Here is a 26,073-nt window from a genome sequence, read left to right on the forward strand (position 1 = left end):
GTAAACAGGTTATTTTGGGAAATGTCACTAAGAGAAGTATTTTATAGGATGATTTTTGGTAAAGTTCAAAGTATGACTATGTATTTATATCATTTATATATTCATATAATTCTTAAAATTAATATCATGTTAATGGCTAAATATATTCTCATTTTCCAAGCATTTTTATGTAAGAATGGACCACACTACAGTAGTGACACACTTGTCAAGTGTACTGACCTCTTGTTTCCACAGCTTGAATGCATTTTCTCACAAAATTGAATCCTGCTTCATTTAAGTACACTGAAAAGCAGAGAAAAGCATGGTAAGTGTACAATCCAAACTTACATTCCCCCCTCATCTGGGTCTGTTGTCTTATGATTTACCAGTAGTTTTGGACAGAGACTGACTTTTTGTATGTGGTAGAAGTTCAGGAGGGTGGTTCACACTCACCCAAGTTATTACATGAACTTGCTTCATTAGAAACACAAATCCTTTCAGAAAGGAAATATGTTACATTGATCCCTTCCATTTTCCTAAAATTGGCAATATCCTTCACTGCATGTTTTTACAGATGATAAAAGCAAATGCAATAAGAACTTTTACTGTGTGTTAACAACTATATTATGAAGCTAATCACATACTCTTTGATTGGGATTCTCAAAACAACATTATGAGGCAGAGAGAAAGCTTTAATCTGAAAATGACTCACTGAGTTGCTGGAAACGTCATTTCCTTTGTTCTGAGCTCCAGAGCCAGATTCTAACTTAGGTCTCCTGATTCCAGTCGAGTATTGTTCTATTGCATTTTGTAGCATATTCAAAATAATTCAAAATAACCTTAATCAAGCCTCTAAAATCCTCTAAAGATAATTATCACATTGTGAAATAGCAATTATTTTCATTGACTTATGACAGATTTTCTTTAGATCATTTTTTTTTAAAGGTTTGGAGGCCTGATCAAATTAGAATACTTGTTTACACAGAAAGGATTCAAAAATACTAAGCAACACTCAGAAGGAAAACTCGTTTCTTTTTACTATAGTGAAAATGTTCATCATGTGTGGTAGAGATATGGTATTTTGTAATATTCCCAATAACATATGAAGACAATTCAAACTAATAAAAAAGTAAAACTGGCTCCTATATACAGATAATAGATTAAACACATTCATGTAGTTCAACAAGGATCCAAGACAAAAACATATATATCAAAATATTATGCTAAAAAAAATTAAGAAGGGGTGCTGGCAACAGACAACAATCTTGAAGAAATCCCACACACAGAAAACAACTGAAACTTAACTGACCAAAAGGTTTGAGACTCTGTGGCCCCCAAAAAACAGAGGTGCTGACATGAAAGGATGTTTAGTATGTGTTGTTAGGTGAAAAAGTAATCTATAGGAGGATATAACCCAATTTCTTTTTTTTTTTTTTAATTTACGATTTTTCATTTATTTTATTATTTTATTTTATTTTTTCCCAGCAGTATCTATCCCACCGTACCGTCTTCCACCCTCTCCCCATCACCACACTGTTGTCTGTGTGCAAATGTTCTTTCTCTTTCTTTTCTGCTCAATCCCTCCACACCCCTCCACACACACCAGAGCTGTCTGCCTGCTCTCTACCTGTCTCTCTTGCTTGTTAGTTTAGTTTCTTACCCTCTGCGACAGCATGGATGGACCTGGAGAACATTATGCTGAGTCAAATAAGCCAGTCAGAGAAAGACAAGTACCATATGATTTGACACCATTTCTTAAAATATAATAATTTGAGGGTATTTTTTTCCCAGGAAAGAACTCTTAACTTTTTTACTTGCAAACTCTAAGTTAAAAAGAAATAGCAATAATAATTTTTATTCACTGGGCTTTGGAACTATCTAGTACTTTAAAAAATAAAATTACTTCATTAGAATTTTTTTAAAAAATCAATAGATTAAAAAACATAAAAATGCTAAAACTAAAATACATGTCACCAGTAGGAACTGGCTTATTTATTTATGTGTCCCCAGTGCCTAGGTCAAGTGAACAGAACTCAGTGGATGCTTTGGGTGAACTCAACACACAAGAATGGCTGTCAAACCAGCATCTGGTCTGAGTTGACTACCTACATGAGAGTGGAGCTCCTTTGGACACAAAGAAGTGATGCCTTGTTCCCAATAACCCAAAATGCTAAGCATTTTATATATTATACATTCAGAAAATTTTAAAGTAGTTATTGGACAAAGGAAAACACATGAATGGAGAGGTGAGGAACCAGTATAAAATGAATAAAGAAATGAGGAATCAATTATTTATTTTCATGTTTAACAATAAAAACTGAGCTCAAAAATGTAACCTTGAGTAAAAACAATATACTAGCAGTTTTGCATCAATGAAAACTACAAGTTCTTGACATTTATAATGTTTGGTTCTTGAGATCACATTGCTCAAGTTTTCAATAACATAAGTTTAAAAGAGAAAATCTTTTTTTCTCTCTCTCTCTTTTTTTTTTATCCTCACCTGAGGACATTTTTGCATTTATCGTCAGACAGAGCAGGAGGGAGAGAGGGAGAAACATCGATGCAAGAGAGACACATCGAGTGGTTGCTACCCACACAACCCCAACCGGGGCTGGGGACAAACTGCAACCAAGGTACGTGCCCTTAGCAAGAACCAAACCCGGGCCTCTCTGGTCCGCGGGCCAAAGCTCTAACCGCTCATACAAACCAGACAGGGCAGAAAGTCATGTTTTAAAAAGTTTGATAAAATTTGCCCATGGCAAAATGAGTGAAGATAATTGTGATATATAAAACCAGAATTTAAGTATCCATTTTGAAAAAAATAAGCAATAACAAGGCTATGTCTTAAGGGTATACTGGGTTATTTGGCAGAAATACCCAAGTCTGTTCTAACACACAAATATGACAGGCTTGTTATAAAGAATACAATCTTACAGACATTCAGTCTGTCCGCCAGGTCATTCCATTGGTGCCTCTGTCCTGATGCATCCCACGGATCTAGGGCTTTAGCTCTATTCACATGAGTAAATGCAATATTATCAATCAATTTAGAGATGTGGAAGAATATCACATGTTGGCAAAAATAATCATGCATTTTCTTTTTCTTTTGAATAAACTTTGCTATTACCTGAAAGAGTGCAGGGAGTTTCCATGGTATAGAGATAGCTCCCAGCTTTGTTTGGAGCTGGGCACACCTAGGTTGGACCTCAGCTATAGTTTACTGTATGAATGAATGTGTGCCTACTGACTTTTGTGGGCTCTAGTTCTTTCATTTACAAAATGAGGGAAACAATATTACACATTAAATGTTTGTAGTAAGATAAAGATAAAACCACATGAAACACTGAAGAGCTCCTATCAATGGAACTAACCTAATTAAATGCTAGTTTCCTTCTCCATGTGCACCTACTATACATCACTACCACAGGAATGAAAACAGAAGAAATGATGAAAGATGTCAGTCTTTAGTTCTAACCAGATGAAAGGGACAGTAGTTACTCTCCCACTTATTAGCTGTGTTACTAGACATAGGTTTTTTGTTTTTGTTTTTTAATGTTCTTCTTTATTGATTTTAGAGAGAGAGGAAGTGAGAGGGAGAGAGAGAGAACATCGGTTGGCCGCCTCCTGCATGCCTCCCAATGGGGATCTGGCCCACAACCTGGGCATGTGTTCTGACTGGGAATTGAACCGACGACCTCTTGGTGCATGGGTTGATGCTCAACCACCGAGCTACATCAGCCGGATGCTAGACATAGTTTTAATCTCCCTGTACCTCAGTTTCCTCTTCTATACAGTGAGGATAATAGCAGTATTTTCTTCAGAGGAATATTCACAGATGAAATACATTAACATTTGCAAAACTCATAGAATAGCATTTGGAATACAGTAAGTGCTACAGAAGTATTGGCTATCATTATCACCATCATTATTGGCTATGGGAGAATATAAATACCTACATATGTAAATTACATGACAAAGGTATTTTCTGGGCACAGCTAGTCACTGGGGCTTTAGGAATTATTGCCTAGGAATGCTATTTTTTAAAGAGGCATATATATTACTCACTCTAAAAATATTTAGGGCTAGAGCAAATCACAATGAATAAAGAACAAATACATCCTCTCAATGGAACTGAACAGACTGCAGTCATCTGGAATTACTGTCCACCCCTGTGTGTTGCCCCTTCCTACAGGAAGATTACACTTTTCACTCCTTCAAAGACAGTTTCCCATGTGATATGCACTATCAATGAAATATGAAGGGAAGCAAAACATGTCCTTGTCCAGCAGACTCTAAGAACCAGTCTGTAGCTTGCCAGGTTCTTTTCTCTCTGGCAAAAGATCAACAATGACATAGACAGAGGCCACTCCATGAGCTTGGGTTCCAGAGCAAACACTCTGTGTAAGGTCTGGAGCTGACCTGACCGGCAGGCATCACTGGCAGGAAATGAACCCTCGCTGTGGTCAGCTCTGAGATTTGACGATCACCTGTTACCAGGGCATAAACTGGCCAGTTCTGATTTAATAATGTATAACTTAAACTGTTTTCTATGACAAAAAGGACTAAATTAAATAAAGGCAATACCGCACAATTAACTTTTTCTTGTTTAACGGGAACACATCCATTGTTTTCTGGGTACTAACTTGTCAACTCACATAAAAGGTCAGCGCAGGGCAGCAGTGGCAGTACCCACTCAGGGGGGCCTTGCAAACTACTATTCAACAGCGCCTCACTCAAGTCCCCAGAAGTTTATGCTGAGGTCTGAGAAGAGGGCAACAGGGCTTACACTGGCTGCAGACTCTCTCCCAGTGACTGGTAAAAAGGCAGTCACACGGACTGGTGTTTCTGAGGGGCGTCAGGGGCAAATAATTCTGTAAAGGAAAATGAGAACCTCCCAAAGCCACGAAGGGGTCACCAGACTTAATGTCTGAGCTAGTGAGAACTCAACACAAATATGTTCTCCAGAGCCTGATAAAAACAACAACTAGGAACTCCTTAGTGTTCCAATGAAATGTCAAAGGAAAGTGTTCTTAATAAATCAAATCACACCTCACCCTATTGAAAAGTTATAATTTACCGTAATTCTCATTTAGCGAAGGACAAGGTAATCCTGCTCCAACAGAAGAGGAAAATAAGGACGTACTGCCCAGTCAGGGCTCAATGCCTGGCCAGAGCAGGCAGCCGAAAATGCTCACTGACAACTTGGTATGCTGGTTTGCAGCTGGCTTACTCAGGTACCCTCTCTGATGGCTTCCGTAAGGGTTACAGCTTACCAGCTCCTGAAGCTACTCTGCATCAACTCACCAGGACCCCTAGCCCAGCCCTGCATCCGGTACAGAGAGACCCCAGGGATATGCAGAAAACTGCTACCACCAAATTCCCAGGAACTGAAATCCTATAACAGTAATGATACTTGGTCTTCCAGGGTAGAAGCAGAAGACAAGTTAACTTAAAAAAACTTTTTATTCAATCACAAGTTAAGGGTAAACATTGTGTTTTTTTCCCCCTCTGAAAACTATTCAGGGCTAAAGCTTTAATTGAAACCAAATAAAGTTTCTATAGGCAGCTTGGCAGCACAAAGCTATTAATTTCAACAGAATTCAAACAACCACGAGGAAAAGAAAAATAAAAGAAAAAAAGAATAGTCTTCCATACAACTAACAAAGCAAAAGTCCTTGTACCTAGTTTCCCAGTAATTAAAAACCCAACATGTCCCTACAGATGTAATCTACTGGGCCTTACTGTACATTCTCAGGGTTGACAAGACAAAGCAACACTTGTCTTTAATTTCAAATACACTTTTTTGATCTGCCATTTCAGATTAAAAGGCCCCTCATCACAAACAACCATACTACACGCGTCTTGAAAGACACAGGAGAAATGCATGCATTTACTGGTGCTCATGGCAACCACTGGATTTCAGTGATGGAAACAAAACTGCATTTGACCTGGGGCCTGGGGAAGGAGGAGGCTGTAACCAAGGGACATCTGAGAACTTCCAGAACTCAACTCTCTCAACAATGGTATGAGGCTCAGAAGCACCGGTGGCAGATGTCAGCTGCCTGAGACATGAAAATGAGCTGCATCCTTGTTTACTGTGTGGAGAATACACACCCTAGGCTCACGAGGGGACAGACACTGCAACACACAGTGGCAGAATTTAGAGCTCTTGGGAATCTGGAAGTGTCTTCTGGTCCCATCCTTTCAATTATGTCCATGAGGAATGAATGTTAGGTGACTGTCATTACACTTTTATTGTGACTTTTGTTAGCAGAAACTCCGTTTGAAAGGACTTCCTGGAATAAAGAGGTACACAACAAAATGTTGTTAAACTGAACTGCAAGGGAGAATGAGAATCTTTTCTTTCACAATTCTCCCTTTCTCCAAACCAGGGGAGAATGGCCAGCTAAAAAGCCATCATATGAAACATAGGTTTGAGTAGACACAAGGCTCAGGGCACCAACAGAGAATGAAGAGACAGCCTACAAAAAATAACTGCCTTGCCCTGGCCAGTTTATCTCAGTGGTTAGAGCATCAGCCCATGGTCCAGAGAGTCCTGGGTTCGGTTGCAGCTAAGGGCACATACCTCGGTTGCAGTTTGTCCTCGGCCCTGGTTGGGGTTGGGTGGGTGGCAGCCAGTCAATGTGTCTCTCTCACATTGATGTTTCTCTCTCTCCCCCCCTCCTCTCCCTCCGGCTCTGTCTGAAGATAAAAATGCAAAAAATTGTCCTCAGGTGAGGATAAGAAACAAAACAAAACTGCCTCTGTCCCTGTTAACAATCAGTCCCAAGGTGGAAGTCTAGGGTCAGAAAGGTGTGTCAACAGTGATTATTTCTTTGAAAGATGGGCTCAAATGCAGAATGAAGAACTATTGGTAAGCTATTCTTTAACAAATATCCCCAATGGCATGGCTTGACGAACAGCTCACTTCTCACCTTAAATGAATAGTATCTGTTTATTATTGGTGATAGGCATTACTGTTCTCAAAATAAATCAGTTCTCCAAGTCTTATAATTCTAAGAAAAAGATACTGTGACATATTTTAGAACCAAAAAGGTGTTTGTGGATTCAATATCCTATAACTGACCAATACTTGTTTTTGTTACTTCATACATTTTTCATTAAGTCTAACTTTCCTTCTTTATTAAATTATACTACTCTTATTTACAGCATCTTTACTCTGAAAACAGTACTTTAAGAGTAGCCACGAAGTACAGAGACTTTGTAAAGTTTGTAAAGAGAGATGCAGAGTGACAGTGCAGTTTTAGTCTTCATTTCATGGTCTATGTTCTCTATACGTATATTCACAGTATGGCCCTATTTTAGGACAGTAGATAGTTCTTACTCTGTTGCTTTTAGGGGTTTTGGCACAGACATTATGACAACTTATAATGATTGACATTCAAAACAAATATTTACCTGTTTTATATTTTACTATTCTAAGCTTCATTTTTATCTCCTGCAGTTCAAAACACACATTCCATGCCAAACTGAGTTTCCAAAGGAAAAACAAGACTATTTTACAATAAACAGAATCCATCTGAATGGCAAGGCTACACAAAAGCACTTCTCAAGGTGGCAAATTAATCAAAGCCAGTACTGGTCTCAAAGACCAATTGTGGGAGATGTTACATACTGAAATTGACAGAATGCCACTTCCCAGGGGTCAGATGTGAAATGGGAAACAGACATCGCAGCCAACAGGAGAAGCAGGTGCGAAATGACGTGTGGAAGGACGAACATAAAGATATAGCTGCTCTGAACTCAACATGGTGACCTCGCATGATTTCTTCAAGACTAAGAGAGGGCTGAGAACCTCACTGTCACTGGAATCTAGTTTTGAACTGAAACAGATAAAATTCGGGATGCGTTGCTAGGAAGAAAACATGCTGCTGCATGTTATTTAACAGGACCATGTTATTGAATCTGGAATACTGCTGAATGTTCAGATATATCCTATCAGTCACGTCACTAGAAAAAACAGTAACCAAGGGAAGACACATTAAAAGGGAAAAGGGGTCAAACTACATTTTGAACAAGAGAGTCAAAGTGCCATTAATAACATTTAGGCCTCTATGTGGTAGATTGTTCACAAGTACACACAAAAAGCAATTAAAGTCTGAGGACCTGGCAAGCCCTTTGAGCCGTCTGAAGGGAAAGGTTCTTCATTGCTTGCTGGATTGAGACATGCTCAGAAAGCCTTCCCCTGCAGCTGGCCATCCCCAAAGTCCACCCCGGCTTCAGGAATCTTGGCTGGAGAAGGCACATTCAATCCTGTATCTCCGTTAGTCAGAGTGGCTCTAGTTGGCGGCACACACCATAGCCCTGACTTTTCAACTGGCTGGTGGTGATTTTGTTTGGGTGAGGAAATCTGAATCTCCAAGAATATTAAAAACAAAAACAAAAAAACACGAAAAACAAGTGCAATTTTAAATAAGCTGGCTTTATGTCATGTAGTAAAACACTGTATCTGTGGTCTACTTAGAATGTTTTGAATGCTTAAAAGAATATTAATCTCTGCATTTATCAGGTAATTTACCAGATTACAGAAGTTGTCAGGTGTTTAGTAAGATTATATTACCCCAAAACCACAAATTTGCCTTATTAGGGTCTTATACTTAGAATGAAGTTTATTAGTTTTATAATTATAGCTTGATCTAAAGAAGATGGATCAAATGTGAATTCTATCAAATTTATGAAAAAATAAAATAACTTATTTTTGAAAGTACATTTATAAATAAAATAAGATCTGTATATAGATTATAAACAGGCTTAAAAAATAAAGCCTAAGATAAAATAATAAAAATAAAACTTACGACTGAGGTTAACATTTATAACTTCGAGCCCTACATATTAATAAAGAAAAGAGGACTGCAATATTCCCTTCTATGATCAAAGTCACCCCTTGGCAATGAAAGTCTGCACCAAGAGGAAGAGTGAGAGCAATCATTGCTGAGCACACATCCCCCTGATGGCCGGTACTGAGTACACAAGGAACAGAGACAGGTTCTGTCACAATGAGCTCAGAGAACTGGGTAGGAAACTAATACACACACCAAAAGCCAGAATGTAAGAAATGATACAAACACATGGGTTCCAGGACACACCATTTTATAATTACGAATGGTGGCACAGTGATGTTCCAGGTGGCTAAGACTACAGAAAAGCTCATTTTCCGAATAGAAAGTTTTTATGGCATGAAGAAGTACCTTCTCCATCCATCAGAGCATGAGTATGTTTGATAACTTCCTTATTTAAATTTCCTACATATGAAAGAAATCCCACCGTAGTGCACTAAGTATTGAATACTGACCATGTCCCCATTCAAAGCCTTATTCAATGTCATATATAAGTTCACTTGTTTTCCTAGAAGGATTCATCCTTGGGTAGGTCATATGAATTTGCAAGAACTGTCTTTATAATGGATAGGCAATGAAACCAAGGCTAGAAAATACATTTCAAATTCTACTCAAATGTAAATTATACAACAGATTACTTTTAGGAAATTGTTTAGAATGAATATTCAGTCTTACAAAACTCTGAATCCATTGGTTAATGTTTCTGTGATTAGATACAAGTGGGTAATGAAAGATTCTATACTAATCACTTTCCTTGATTAGCAATAAAGAAAGAAATGTAAGAATAAACACTGGAAGTATTTTTTAAAAATCGTTTATATTGGCCTGGCGGGTATAGCTCAGTGGTTGAGTGTCGACTCATGCATCAAGAGGTCACTGGTTTGATTCCCGATCAGAGCACATGCCCAGGTTGTGGGCACAATCCCTAGTGGGAAGCATGCAGGAGGTGGCCAATCAATGTTCTCTCTCATCGATGTTTCTACATCTCTCTCCCTCTCTCTCCAAAATCAATAAAGAAAAAAAATTAAAATAAAACATTTTATATTAAAGGTATTTTAAATCATGAATTTTCTTTTAATAATTTTTTAAATTAACTACTAGGAAGAATTTCATTCAGTTAAAATGACAAGTTTTTTCACACACTCAATATTTATGACTTTCAAAAGAGTGTTTTCCCATTTTTTATCTTTGCTCCATTCTAATTTGTATTTTAACAGCAATTTAGAAGTTGAGGTTATTAAGTCTGTTTTAAAAATAAATTTAGACATCATGAGAGAAAGTCAAATGAGTTAAATAAAACTGGAAATTGCTTTAAAATATATATACATAACCTTGGAAACAAATATACAAACTAGTTTTAAATGTCAAATAATCTAATGACATAAAGTACATATGAAAATACACTAAAATAACCAAGGGTGAAATGTGGCAAGAAGTGGAAGATAGTAAAAGAGGATTTAGAATGTAACAGAAAACACATACACTACATTTATTACAGATGGTTTGGTGCTAAGGATTCAGTAAAAACACAGAGAGATGTTTCTACATATCCCATGTGTTATGACAATGTCCTTACATTTCACATACTTGGGCACTCTCTCCTAAAACCAGCACAAAGTATTCAAGTCTTCAGGCTTGTAAATTGGAGCCAGGAAAAACAAGATACAGAAGCTACTGTCATTTAAAGACAAACTAACTAAATAGCAACTGCTTTAAATCTCTTTCAGGGATAGGGCAAGGTATATCCTATAAACACCAAAGAAAGAAAACTTAATTTTGGTTACTATAACATCAGTAGTTAATGGTTGCAACATGAGAAACTTCTTTGAATAAATTTTATTCATCATCTGATCAATGGTATGTTAGTATGATTTTCCTAGAGTTAGCTCTTAATATCACATAATAGCTTTGTGATTTAAAAAAAAAATGTGGTAAAATTTTAAATACTTATTAAAACAACTTACTTTCTTCTTTCTTGCTTATAATGGCAGGCAGGGTATAAATCTAAAAAACAAGGGGAGTCAATCAGTTATTCACAATTAATGACTCATTAGAGAGGATTACCAGGGGGATGCTGGTACAAGGAGACACAGAGGGAGGATCTTGGTTTGAAGGTCCTACAACTGCTACACACACAGAGCTGTCTCCCCACCCTGTAACCAACCTTGCCTCCCATTCCTTCCCACCCAACCGTCCTGCCCTGGGTAGAGTTCTACCTCTTCCCATCTGATTTACGCATCTCATTCTATTCCCCAACATAATGCATAATAGCCCTTCCAGAAAAGTGTCTCATGATGAATTTTACCTGGTTGCTCCTTACTAAAATGCTCTGCTTAGTGTTTTCTTCTTCTGCCTGCACAATCCTAACTTGTACTTGCTGAGCTATCACTCTGTCTTCTAAATCTGTTCCTGGTCAGGTCTTGCCTCTCAATTACTGGTGAAAAGTCAAGTTGTTCAATCTGTCATTGACTGCTACTTTTGTAAATTACAATTAAATTAAAATATCATAAGCATAATAAAGAATAGATAAGGAGTTCAAGTTTTTTTATTAAGTTCAACTCAATATAAAATGACCTCTTCAAAATGCTACAGAACTTTCTGCATGCGTAATCATAATTTCTGCACTCATCTTATTGTGGGCCAGTGACCGTGTGAGGGATGGTCTCTGAGTCTGGAGACCACACTCTGTGCAGCTCTGTTGATGCACAGGTACGCTGCACAAGGTTGTGCACAGGCTCCTTGCCACCTAAAGGACAGTTCTCAAGAAACAGAATGTGTCATATTTGCTCTGTGTGCTCATTCCCTAACCATCTAATGCCAAGTTCTTCATAAAAAAAATTTAAAACCACAGTGATTAATAATTTATTCCTTTTTCAAAAAGCATCCCTAATAATTGTGTTAATCATATCTACATCAAAATAACTATTAGAAAAATAAGGATATGGATGAGAAGAAAATATCAACTCATAGGCAGTTTATTTTATTTTATTTTATTTTATTTTTTATCATCCTCACCTGAGGACATTTTTCCATTTTTTTTGTTTTTTTGTTCAGGTAGAGTGGGAGGGAGAGAGAGGAACAGAGAGAAACATCGATGTGAAAGGGACACATCTAGTGGTCGCCACCCGCACAACCAACCAGGGCCGGGGACAAACTGCAACCGAGGTACATGCCCTTAGTGGGAACCGAACCCGCGTCTCTCGGGACCGTAGGCCGATGCTCCAACCGCTGAGCCAAACCGGCCAGGGCGACTCATAGGCAGTTTTAAAAAAAAAATTTTTTTCTTTATTTATATTAGAGAGAGAGGAAGGGAGAGGAAGAGAGAGATAGAAATATTCATGAGAGAGAACATCCACTGGCCACCTCCTGCACGCCCCCATACTGGGGATCTGGCCCACAACCTGGGCATGTGCCCTGACCAGAATCAAACTGGCGACCTCTTGGTGCATGGGTTGACGCTCAACCACTGAGCCACACTGGCCGGGCTCATAGGCAGTTTTATTAAATAAGATTATAAAATTAGTTCTTACCCTGAATCTTGTTTATCATGCTGATTACAAAGCCCAGCACAGGGCATACAAAGACTGGGCATTCACTAATATTAAATGAATAGAATAATCCAATCAGTACAGACAAATTAATGATTATAAGTAATTAAAAAATAATGATTTTAGGCCCTGGCTGGTGTGGCTCAGTTGGTTGGGTGTCGTCCTGTGCACCAAGAGGTTACTGGTTTGATTCCTCCTCAGGGCACATGCCTGAGTTGTAGGCTCGAGCCATGGAAAGGGACATTCAGGAGGCAGCCAATCAATGTTTCTCTCTTTCTCTCTCTCCCCCTTCCTCTCTCATTCTAAAATCAATAAAAACATATTAAGAAATAACTTTAAGGTTTTGAATTAGTCCTGAAAGTCCTCTGAGAAACAAATTACAAAGTTGGTGTTAGGTTGACAGTGAGCAAGGAAAATAGTTTCTACTTCTCTGATTTGCTATTTTAATATTTTCAAATACACCACAGACATATAAAAAAAATTCAGATGCACTTTTTTTCAGATGTTCTTTGTGATTATTAGAACAATAAAACCTAAATAAAATGGGTTATATTCTTACTGGTTCTTTCCCGTCCATGGCTTCGAGCCAGAGCTTCCGATTCGCGTCTGAGAAGGCCTGCAAGGTGATGATCCCATGCCTAGTAACAACGGATAGTTTATATACTCAATATTCAATTTATTTCGGTTGTATCTTTACACATACTTTTTAAAATTCTTAGCTATAAGGTAAAATTTAAAGAAAAATTAGAAAGAAGAAACAAAAAAGAGAGAAAAGAAAAAGAAAGGAGGGAAAAAAATTTTTTTAAATTGACCTATAGGTATCTTTCAGAAAAATTACTGTAGACACCAATACACACACAGATATTTTTAATTCTAATGATCATAGGTAGTAAAATCATTTGGTGTTCTAGGTACAAGACTGTCTGAAGGAGCTTCAAATTATTTCACCTGAAATGACCAAAAAGGATGATGGCTACTTTTACCCAAATTCAAAACCACCTAAACATTCTACAATATGAGAAGAACTAAGATTATGACCCCAACATGGTACAACCTAGTCACTAAAAATAAGTGCAGTAAGTATATAGCAATATGGAAAGCCTCAAACCATAGCTAGTTAATTATTTTTTATTTTTATTTTTTTGTTCAGGTAGAGTGGGAGGGAGAGAGAGGAACAGAGAGAGAGAGAGAAACATCAATGTGAAAGGGACACATCGAGTGGCTGCCACCCGCACAACCGACCAGGGCCGGGGACAAACCGCAACTGAGGTACATGCCCTTAGCGGGAACCGAACCCACGTCTCTCCGGACCACAGGCCGATGCTCTAACCGCTGAGCCAAACCGGCCAGGGCAGCTAGTTAATTATTAAGAAGATACTAAAACAAGTGTTTATCTTATACCATGATCATAATATTAACATGACTTCATTTAGAAACAATCATCTCCCACACACCATTCTGACATAGTTACTGGGCAATGTACTTCAAGAGGAAGAGCAAAGAGAGGGAGGAAACCAACATAAGAGAGAAAAAGACATGAAATTCAAAAACAGTAGAATTAACCTAGCTAGCAGTGCAAACTGTTCAGAAATAAGAACTAGAGGGGTCTATGAAGGGGCACATCAAGAAGGAAACTTCACTTAAATATTGTATGTTTAAAAACCTAGAATGACTTAAAACTGTGACAAAGGCATACATCTCTCTGTAAACAGGGAAACAGATCATTAGATAGGAAAAGGAAAGACATATATAAAAATTAAGGTAATTTTGTCTTTGAGCCACTGTAACGCCACCAATAATAAAATAAAAATGATCAATATTTTCTGGCTGTTTATTACAGCCATGCACTGTGCTGTTTCCTTTGAGAGGGGTACTTCGTCTTCTTATTTTACAAATGAGACCACTAAAGCATAATTTAACAAAGTGTCCAAGGTTATACAACTAGAAAAGGCTAGAATTTAAAAAAAGATAAATCAGCTCTGGCCCGTTTGGCTCAGCGGTTGGAGCGTCAGCCTGTGGACCAGAGTCCTGGGTTCAGTTCCTGCCAGGGAAAAAAAAGAAAAAAGAAAAAGAAAAAGATAAAAAAAAAAAAAGATAAATTACTAACATGTCTACATAGAAAATCAAGAAATTCCTACCACAAAACTATTAGAACCAATAAAATATTCAGCAACTATGCTGAATATCGATTAATACACATAAAAAAAAATAGCCTTTCTAGGCAGTAGTCTCAAACATTTAGAAAAAAAGTTTCTACTAATGAAAAAAGTATATTTAAAATTTTAATAAGAAAGAAAACAACTAAGAATAAATCTTTAAAAAATGTAAATCTTCTAGGAGAGTTCAATTCTCCATCAGTTATTTAATAACTTCAACTCCATAAAAAATCCTAAGGGATTTTTTTGAAGAGGAAAAGAAACTAAATAAGCAGATGTGTAACATGTAAGAACACAGGGCCAAAACAGGTAACACAATTTTATTTATTTTCTTAAATCCTCACCAAGGATATTTTTCCATTTATCTTCAGATAGAATGGGAGGAAGGAGAAAGGGGGGAGAGAGAGAGAGGGAGAGGGAGAGAGAGAGAGAAACATTGATGTGAGAAAAACACATCAACTAGTTGCCTCCCACAAGACTCCAACCAGGGCCAGGGACCAAACTGCAACGAGGTACATGCCCTTGACTGGAATCAAACTTGAGACTCTGGTCCATAGGCCGACGCTCTAACTGCTGAGCCAAACTGGCCAGGGCGTGGTAACACAATTTTAAAGAAGCTTAAGAATGGGGGCCTTGCCCTGCTACATAGTTATAAGTTATAGTATTCATAATCTGTAGTATATATTTAAGAGTATATATGTTATATACAGCACCCATACACAGCTAGATATGGTAGTGATGCGGGGGTGGGGGGGGCAGACCATGGAAGAGAACAAAAATCAAGAAGCACACGCCTTCTTATTTTGTTTCTATTCTGCTTGTATTGATACAAGAACGGAGTAGAGCTAAATATTCTTACTAGATCAGAAACTCAGGTGGGGTGCACAACGTGAGTCTCTCCCAGTACCCTGTGGCTAAGAATGTCCAGGACAGTGCCTTGCACAGGGTACACACTGAATTTCACTGGCTGAAGGAACTTATGACATTCCCAGCTGTGTCTTATTACTTCTTGGAAGCAAGACCCCTCCCCCCCAGCTCCACAGAAATCTACAGACAGGCTGATGCAGGAGCCATGATCAATGCTGTCAGGTTCCTTCATTGTGATGGGGACCCAAGACTACAGCATGCCCTAATGCTGTCATCTACACTGATTTTCCAGATTCTTCTTTGTGTGAAGTTCCTTTTTGCTAGCATTCTATGCCTGATTTATTTTTTTGAAAGCATCATGCAATATGAATATGTAAAAGAATGAAATAAACATGCAGTTTTTAACATTTGTATGCTGCTCCATATTTATATTTAAACATATAAGCAACTAAATATAAAGTAAAAAAGAAAAGCACAAACCTTTCAACGACTTCTATGTCAAAGCAGAACCGTTTGTCAATTGAATCTGTCTTTCGTCGGATACAAGATTTTAATTTAAACATTTCTGGTGAGCTGGTAACAAGGCCATTCTGAAACAAGGGAACACATGTAGACATGATGACAAGATGAACTGAAGATAATAAATATTCCATCTCAAAGTGCTGCACTGACATACATGCAAACTTTAGAGTGAGGTTGTGTATCAAGGGCATAATCACACCTTGTCCTACAAAAAAACTTTTTGTCCAATGTTAATTGTCTGATTATAATATACCAAACCATTCATTAATAAATTCATTGCATTTACATGTTTCATTCAAAGGATTCTGTAACATGCCTGTCTAGTACACTTCTACATATTTATAATGTTAACTTATGCTCTAATACACATGCCTTAGGATTGAGATTTAGAAAAAGTGTGAAATTATTCGGTTACAGTAATGTCCCAATTAGATATCCAGAATGGTTGCTCTGAATCAAAATTTTCCAAATTGCTAAGAGATTAGTAGTGTGTGTGTGTGTGTGTGTGTGTGTGTGTGTATTAGAGCCTTACAGTATTAAATGATAGCTGACTGTTTGGCTCAGTGGTTACAGCGTTGGCCCAGGGTTGCAGGTTTGATTCCTGGTTAAGGGCACATGCCTGGGTTCCAGGTTCAATCCCCAGCCCCCAGGTCGGGAAGTATGTAGGAAGCAATCAATCCATATGTCTCTCACATTGATGATTCTTTCTCCCCTCCCCCTGCATCCACTCTCTAAAAATCAATGGAAAAAAATATCCTCAGGTGAGGATTAACAAAAACAAAAACGATAGCTGGCTAAACACCTCAAGAGAGTTAGCAACACAACAAAATGGTAGTATAGAGTTGTTATGATGCTACTGCTATCATATATATATCATATGATTACTTTGTTGGTAACCAACTGCTACTCTGCTACTAACACTACAGCTCTTGGGACAGGATCCAACACAGGCTCAATAAATAAGAATTTTCTTCTATACCTGTGTTGCCAGTCAATTTTAAAAGGAATGTGTGTCTAATGTCTGATTAATTCTTTTGTATATGGTTGAAAATATCATTGATTTATTAACAGAACTTTGGCTGGGTCTATTTGATATTAGCTCACTGTCACATAAGCTGACTTTCTGGCAATATTTTTTCTTATGAAACCTTTAGAGTAGAAACTAGGCATGATTATAGCATTTAATGACTACTTATGATGGTGACAATCTAAGGTTTCTTTTTCCCCGTACACTGTCCTTTATGTTATGTCTCTCCATTTGAATTATTAGACACTAGTGAATGCCCAAGTACAATAAGCTTCACCTGATGTATAAGAGTACCTGTCAAGGACCAACATTTACCTGCCATGATCTATACCCCAGATTAGCTGGGTGAGTCACTTACTTTCTACCATCTTGATTTTTACCTGTTTAAATAAGGCCAGACTAAACAATCTTTACAGTACGCTATGTTCCATATTGTTCACCAGCCATGGGAGACGTTCATGACCAATTTACTTTGGGGGGGGGAAATGAGCATTGATCAATTTCTTCTGAGAAACTGTGTTGGCCAGCATTTCAGTGAACAGTCTACAGTGCAGAAGATGAAAAGGCTTGCAGGGACAAAGGCCGCCTTCCCCAGAGGTCACCTGGGGAAGGATGCAGAATCCTCAGGCCCGGTCCAGCCACTGACAGTCCCTCTGGGGCTACTGGTCAAGCAACAGCCTCGTAACAACTCTGCTGCTAGGGTTATGAGACGACACCTCAGGGGCCCTCCTTTTAATTCTACTGCTTATAAACATGCCATGGCCACGGCAGAAGAAAATCCTGGACACTCTTTTTAAATAATTTAAGTGAGAGCCCTGGCCAGTTTGGTTCAGCGGTTAGAGCGTCAGCCTGCGGTCCTGAGAGACCCGGGTTCGGTTCCCGCTAAGGGCGCATACCTCGGTTGCAGTTTGTCCCCGGCCCTGGTCGGTTGTGCGGGTGGCAGCCACTCGATGTATTCCTTTCTCGTCGATGTTTCTCTCTCTCTCTCTCTCTGTTTCTCTCTCTCCCTCCCACTCTACCTGAACAAAAAATGGAAAAATGTCCTCGGGTGAGGATTAAAAATAAATAAATAAATAAATAAATAAATAAATAAATAAATAATTTAAGTGAGAGAAACATCTTTAGCTTTCCAATTTAAAAAAAAAATTGTATCCATGTTTATTATAAAAGCAAGTGATTTTGTTTTGTTTTGTTATATTTTACTTCCATTTCTTAAATAATAACTTCAGTAAGAAATAAAAATGAAAACTCACCATCTTCCCACTGGATTTCATTTCTGAAATGCTCATTGTGAATGTTTTACTTCCCTTATCATATGTACAATAATGTTTAATCCATGTAAAACCAAGTGGTCCTAGTAAGGAAACAAACATCACAGATTGTTAAGAAATGACTGGACCCAGGTTTGTACAGTTTTTGATGCCACGATATACAATTATCTCCAGAGGCCACGGAAGTTCACAACTTTGACTGAATGAGTGAGAAAGGCGAGTGCGGAGGGACAGTGGTGGAGGGCAGGGCGCCTCGGATCACACAACTTGGCCTCACTTGCAGCTCCAACACTGTACATGAAGAGCAACTTTGGATCTGAACTCCAGTTATCTCATCTGTGAAAGGGGAATACTTATATCTCATGGGAGTAGGAAGAATGAGAAATCACAGTCTGAGTTCCTATCACTGGTCTCTTCTTGTCCTCTACTCTTGGAGCTGCCAGAAATACCTGTGAAAAATTTAGCAAGGTCATTGCACCCCTTTGTGCGAAACCCTCCTACGTCTCCTATATCACTCCCGATAAATACCAGAGGGCCTGTGACTGTCCACAGGGCCCCTCATCAAGGCTCTCACCTCCCATCTCACTACCTTTTCTTCCTACACTCCCGCTCCAGCTACCATGGCCCCTTGCTGGTCCCTGAACACTGTGAATGCATTTCTGCCCCAGGGCATTTGAACTTGCTGTTTCCTCAGCCTGTACTCCTTTACCTTCAGAGCTGCATGACTCACAAGGTCACTTCCTTCCTTCCGGTGTTTTCCTAAACATCACTTTCCTAATATTGTCTTTCCTGTAGAGACAGCTTACACATCAACACCCTTACCTGATATTTCTTGCTTTACTTTCTTCTTAGTAGTTACCCCTGTCTAAAGTAGGATACATCTTACTAATTTATCCTGTTTATTGTTTGTCTCTGCCACTAGACTCTAATTCTCCAAGAGCAGGAAAGTGTGATGTTCTGCTGTCTGGTACATTCTTAACCCTTAGAATATATATATATATATATATATATATATATATATATATATATATATATATATTTGTTGCTCAATAAATATTTGACAAATAAATGAAGGAATGAATCATTCATCTTTCTCTAAGACTTAATTGACCCTGGAGTTACTTCCTTGTACCACTAATCTAAAAAAAAAAGTGAATTCAAATAACTTCTTAAAATGAAAGTGTTTCACTATTTAGAGTACAAGAAAGTTTTCTATGTAGAATGCTCTCTTTTTCCCCATCTATACTGAGCCGCCCTATCCTGCCGCACTCCACAGGTCTGTCTTATATTCTCCTAAGGAGCAGGCTGATGCTGCTTCCCCAGGCTGTAAAAATGCATCGTGAGTTCAATTTCTCCATGACCAAGATGGGTAACCTTCAGTTTCCACACAGGGAAGCCAATTATCCTGTATCCAAATGTCACAGTGCCCGAGTGGGCTGAAAATAAAGCTTGTAGCTTCTCCATCGAGGGGCCCATCCTGTTTAACACCTGGATCTTTCCAGCAACAACTATGTGCACAGTTATTGCTACCTTGGTTTTAGAACCATGTATTTAAAAGCAAGAAATGTAAATGTAAAAGGGCACCTCTTGAGAAAAGTGTTTGTTTCATGAGCCTTTTGAGTTTTTTTCTGCAGTAACAGTGCCCTTGATGTTGTGGCTTTAGTATTTAACCCACTCCAGATTTTAACATCGTGGGGTTCAGTTGTGCACTTTGTAATCACAAAGGATTATTGCAATTAACTTCCATTCTGTTTGGGGAATGCTTGAGACTATCATACTTAACGAGACTTGTTGATAATTCTGTTACACGCGGTGTAAGATACTGAGAGGCTCGGCGCTGACTGTGGGAGGGGCTGGATGGAAAGCCTTACAGTGACTGGACTACTGGGTGATTTTTGAGGCGACATCAGCCCAAATTCTGAAGCAGGCCGCTGCAGTGCGGGATGACAGTTTAGACCCAAGCTGCTTTTTCCTGCCTCCATCACAGATTCAGAATCGCAAGCATTTGCTCAAGTCTGCTGCTTTCTTTAGGTTGCTTGGCACTAGGCCAGGGCACGTGTTCTCAGACCAGCAATTCTAAAGTCTTTAAAAAAAGTCTTGAAAAATAATAATTTAGTATAGCTCTAACATTGCAAAATAAAACAAGTTTAACTATCTTACCCAGTCATCATCTGAGGTTGTTGAGAGGATGGTGACAACATGGGAGGAAACGAACATTCATGGAATACCTGCTAAGTGCCAAGATTTTACCTAAGAATTTTCTAAGTCAGTCTATGTCTCATTTTACATAGAAGAAAACAGAGCTGCAGATGGTGCTGCTGTCTTCATCAATGAGGCATGTGATTGGAGTTGTTCTTTTGAGGGAATTAGATTTCTCAAGAATTATTTTAAGAATTCAATGAGCTAACTATAAACTGCCCAGAGTAGTGAGAGCTCATGGTAAGCAGAGTAGCATTATTATGCACAACTCCTGACAATAAAGACATTCTACATACATCTCCAGTTCTTGCACATCATCACAAGTATAAATCTTTCATAAATGAGGAGACAGAGCTCAGAAAGTTGCTGGCCCAGAGTCACCCAGTTAACAGGCAGCAGGCATGAAATTCCAACACAGCTGTGCTGACTCGGGAACCCAGGCTCTTCCTGGTTACACTCAAGCCTTTTAGGATGCGATGCGATGTGTGTCTTGAGGTGAGTGACACAGAAACCACATCTCCAGGCAAAAGGGGAGCTCTGTGTCCGAAGTGCAATGATCTGCCACGGCCCCGTGCCGGCTGTCTCCCTCTGTCATTCAATTTACAGCTCTGAGAGTTACTATTGATCACTGGGCGCTGATTGTGAGTTTGCCTTGTGCCTTCCACTATGGAATAAACACCCCGAAGCCACATCTAATTTTCTGTTCCCCACAGAACTTATTCTCAGTGAGAGTAACAGCACAATCAATGTGTCTTAGTGGACTGGTCAAACGTTTGTATTATAAATAAATGCTTTCAAAGATTCCCAGTGGAAAAGGGCTTTGAACAGTTGTCCCTCATGTAAAAATAATTCCAAAGGCATATCAATCAATTAATTTTTCTTTTAAAATCTCTAGGTAAGGGGAAGGAGGGAGGTTGGTAAGGAGGGAAGGATTATTTCGGGGCTTGAGAACCCTTTTGAAGGTTGATGGTGGTGATGTCATACTTAGGGCAAAATTTTTCTAACTACACATTTTAAATATGTGCGATTTATCACATGTCAATTGTACCTCACTACGGCTACAAAAATAATGCAGGGGATACAGATACAATTGAGATAGAAAGTGTCTTGGGAGCAAGAGGGCAACACAAAGAAAAGGATGCTAGAAAGGGAGGGAGAGTCTGACTGTGAGTGCCTCCATGCCACTGCGAGGGGCCATCCGGGGTTGGGGGGCACTTGAGTTATCATTTTAACATCTGGAAACAGACTTGTCAAGGTAGACAGTCAGGAGAGAAAATTCCCAGAAGCCAGATCTGCTGAGCCAGCAGCCCTCTACCGCCGTCCAAGCGGCCGTGATGCCTGCCGAGGCTGCTGCATCAAATCGCCATCTGACAGCGTCACACTACCAACCAACAAATGAGCACCGCCCGAGCATGCACATACAAATGAGGTTGCATTTTAGTGAGCAGGCTGCTCTATGTCAAAAATGTTTACAGCAGACCTGATAGCCCCAGCTTCCCACGCCAAACTCTTGCATTACTCTTGTCTGTGGACAAGAGACTTCAGAGCAGTGTTCTTTCACGTGGTTGGTTGGTGGGTCCCAATAAAAGCCAACAGTATGGGAAGTGTAAATAAGCGTTTCAAATCTTTTACAGCAGGTTGACATTACTGTAAAATCCAAGCACACGTGTTTTACAAAGACACTGGTCTGGGGTGGATTGGAGGGGCAAAGAAAAACTGTTCCTTCACCACAAAGAGTATGAGAACGGTGCTTTAGGGCATATATGGTTTGAAATAGAGAGTTAATTTAGTCAGACTGGTTCCACTTAGTGATAAGTATCATGCAGAAAGAACCCTAGCTAAACAATTTTGAATGGCTTTTTATTTATTTTTGTGAGATAAACTTTCTTAGTGTGAGGCAATTACAATAGTGCTCTATTGGGTCTGATGCTTATTTCTTAACCTCAAGAAGCAAAGGGTGCCAATTTGGCATTACACAATTGCCAATTTTACTCTTGAAAACTGACAAAACTTTAAGTCAATGAAATAATGCTGCTGGAAGGGAAAACTATTACTATAGTCACCAGGATGATTCATCCTGATAAAGGCTTTGATTTTTAATTGTCCACCAAACTTTAAATTGAGATTAGATATCACAATTAAATTCTAAAACTGAACCCATGTTACCATATCATCAGCAAAGGTTGTAAGCTCCAAGTTCGACAATATACCAACTTAGATCCTGATGGTGAAATGTGGGAAAACGTCCTCACTGCGGGGATGGTGTTGACAGAGCAGACTAAGTACCATAAACTGTAAGGGGTTTCCGTCTCCTCCTTGAAGGAAAGAACACCAACCAAGCCATTTCTCGTGGAGACAGAACATCAACCACCAGAGACAGTAAGGTGTCTTGTGACTCACGTTTCTCCTGGACGTAAAGGTAGCCTTCCATCGTCCACTGGCTGGGCGGTCTGTAATCCTGGTTGGCAGATTTCATCCTTTGCATCAACCGCTCTACCTCTTGCCGAGTACTTTCAAAATTATTCCTTGTCTTGAGTAAATAAAAAGAACAATTTCATTCATTCTTTCCTACCTGTTTTGAGGAACTTTGAACCTAAAGTTTCAAAACTGCAATCTAGGCAAAGGATAAATAGCCTTGATTCTCTCAGCACCACTCACCCACCTCCATGACCTAGATGTTGAGTCCTATGGCTGGTTTTACATGGCTTTAGTGAAACCTCTGGTGTTTCCGTGTGCATCTCTCAATCTCAATCTGTGTGTGTGTGTTGTATATTTCTTCCCATCTCCCATGATAACATTATTACTTAGTGGCCAATTATGGCATTTAAAAATACATAATATTTATTAAATAGACTTTTATAACACTAATACCTAATGTAAAAAAGCAGACACATAGGTACTTATGTTTCTTTTGGGGGATAAAAAAACAAATTAAATTCACATATTTTTATATATGTAGCACTTATGAAAAAATGTTCATTGCCCTTAGTCCAAACACTTTTTAAGAAACATCACTTTGCCCTGGCCAATTTGGCTCAGCAGTTAGAGCATCAGAACACAGACCAATGAGTTGTGGGTTTGATTCCGGTCAAGGGCATGTATCTCAGTTGCAGTTCGTCCCTGGCCCTGTTTGGGTGGTGCAGGAGGCAACCAGTTGATGTGTCTCTCTCACTCTCTCCCTCCCACTCTATCTGATGATAAATGGAAAAATATCCTCGGGTGAGGATTAAAAAAAAAAAAAAAAATCACTTATTTTGGTTCCCAGAAATCCTAACATAGTTATCAAGAGGTCAGTATATAAATTAACTCATAAAATTGAATAGGTTTCCAAAATTGCTAACTTCCAGTGCAAGAAACAGTTTACTCACATCATAGCAAGTTTACTTAAGGTAGAACATAAAAAGCATACGGCTTTTCTCTATAAAAACATCTTTTTTATTCAGGCCATATTATCTCAACAATACACATTTGGAAACAAAAATCATTACCACCTAACTCTCATACTTTGTTATGGCCCATAATAAAAGAATTGAGTTTTCTTAATTGCTACTTCTGCTACTTTTCTTTTCTTAATGCAAGGATCAGAATTTTTTCCTATTCTTTACCTGCTATCAAGTCCCAGGAATCTTAAGATAATCACATTTAAGAAGAGAAATCATAAAAATACTTTAACTTTAGTAATTTTCTCTTTTATTATTTACTGGAAAAACCCAAATGCATTCCATATTGAAAAACAATGGAATGAATTGCATATGAAATCAATTCTGCAAGAAAATCTAGGTTAAATAAAAAGCTAACACTCAAAACACAAGTAGAATAAATCCAATCCAATTACATATTGCTCACGGGACCCTGGAACTCCACAGTGCTGTTTATTGGACATCTCCACCATGGCAGAAATCAGATAAACAGTGACAGCCAAGCTTTTTATCGAAAATTAAGTGAGAGCTTTCCAAATTATTCTGGCTACAGAGTACTAGACTGGGTTTTAGACATAACTTTTCATTTATTATACAAAACCCTGAACAATTAGAAATTCCTTATTTGTCAGGTTTGATAACAAGGAAATAAGTTGGCAAAGTTTTTTTTTTTTTAAATGCAGTATTTAGCAGATGTAAATCAGAAGTTATATAACTATGTAATCAGATATCAAAAGGATTGATCAGACAACTCTACAAAATCAACCCTAACAGAAATAGATAGGATGTTTGTAAATAAGTCTCACTGAAGCTTTGAAACAGTTACTTTTGACTATTTCAAACCATGTTCAAATTTATTATTTGAAAAGAATAAATATCAGATATTATTACATGCCATTTCATACAGGAATGGGACCTTACAGTGTGAAAAGTACAACCATCATTTCATAAATATAAAAATGCTGCCTTTTCAGAAAAAAAAACTCAGGTAAGATCACCCAGTTAAGTAATGAGAACACCGGGTAAAGGCAAATGTTTCCAAACTTCCAGGTGTCTACATCTCAGCAGTTTTTATTTTTGTGATATTTTCTAGTATACATTTTTCTAACATTAAGATTGGCTTTTTCCTGGTATACTTTCAACCAGCAGCTAGAAATCAAAACATTTTCAAATAAATTTATAACATGGCTTTTCTAAATTGGTGAGGTTTTACTGCACTGGGCTGAGTTTTGGAAAGTCTCCACGGTTCGCCTTGCAACTTAGTCTCCTGGGATCTGATTCACCAGGACAGGCAGTGAGGGCAGGCACACTCTTACGTTCTGCAAGTTGAACTGCAGCTGTTGTTTATATGGTGCAAATTCCTGGGCGAGTTCATATCCCTCATGGTAAAAAGTAAACAAGCCCTGAAGGAAGGACAAAAGCTGCAAAAATAAAGAGATAAAAAGGAAACCATGAATGTGTGGTTTTGTTTAAAGCATCATCAATGATAATAAACTGGGGAAATGACATTTCATTGTAATTCCTCAGCTAATACTTTTTCAATCTCTTTGGCAAAGCCAGCACTGAAATTATGGATGTGAAACAGAACCCACAAAAACCCATTAATTCCTTTTTAGTAGAGAGTGATTTAACTTTTGAGTCTTGTCATGAGCAGCATTGACTATCTAGGAGAGACCATTAACAGGGATAAAGACCAAGGTTCTACTCTAAAATGGCTTCTAAGCAAAACAGGGAGATAAAATATGTAGATGTGAGGGAGACTAAAACAGTAAGTTACAGATAAGAGGTACCCAGCAGAAGGAATTAGGGTTCGGCCAGATGAAATTAAGGAACACATCACCAGGTGGCAGTAATGCCCTGGGTATTGCACAGGCATTTTCTCAGGGAGTGGGAAGAAGGCAAACCAGGAAAGTCTGAGCAAAAACAGGGAGACAGATACAGAGCTTTCCTATAAAAGTTAAAGTAAAATCTTCCTTAGGAAAACCACAATTTCTATGATTCTAGCCTCCCTATATACCTGTTTACGATGTTCTTAGTCATGCAGCAAGAGTGGCTCTCCACAGTTACAGGACACAACTGTTGATAAATTATAACTGAAAAATTAGTTCTTTTCATTTAATTCACTGTGATTTTTTTCCACAGACTTGTCTACCAATCCAATCTCTTCCTCAACTTCTTCTAACAATAAAATTAAAAATATTTTTGAAGCCCTGGTCGGTAACGCAGT

General features: G+C 38.4%; 1 protein-coding gene across 1 annotated transcript in view; it reads right to left on the reverse strand.

The window, feature by feature from the left end:
• The window catches only part of ARHGAP42 (Rho GTPase activating protein 42), a 259,019-nt gene that overhangs the window by 21,496 nt on the left and 211,450 nt on the right, over positions 1–26,073 (reverse strand). The window contains exons 7-13 of the mRNA XM_036258802.1: positions 25,163–25,267; positions 22,828–22,957; positions 18,211–18,311; positions 15,889–15,998; positions 12,945–13,023; positions 10,802–10,841; positions 220–282 (exon numbers count right to left, since the gene is read on the reverse strand). Of these exons, the coding sequence (XP_036114695.1) occupies positions 220–282; positions 10,802–10,841; positions 12,945–13,023; positions 15,889–15,998; positions 18,211–18,311; positions 22,828–22,957; positions 25,163–25,267 (628 nt within the window). The remainder of the gene's footprint in view (positions 1–219; positions 283–10,801; positions 10,842–12,944; positions 13,024–15,888; positions 15,999–18,210; positions 18,312–22,827; positions 22,958–25,162; positions 25,268–26,073) is intronic.

Source organism: Molossus molossus, unplaced genomic scaffold (genome assembly GCF_014108415.1).
Source record: "Molossus molossus isolate mMolMol1 unplaced genomic scaffold, mMolMol1.p scaffold_m16_p_13, whole genome shotgun sequence".
NCBI classification, from domain to species: domain Eukaryota; kingdom Metazoa; phylum Chordata; class Mammalia; order Chiroptera; family Molossidae; genus Molossus; species Molossus molossus.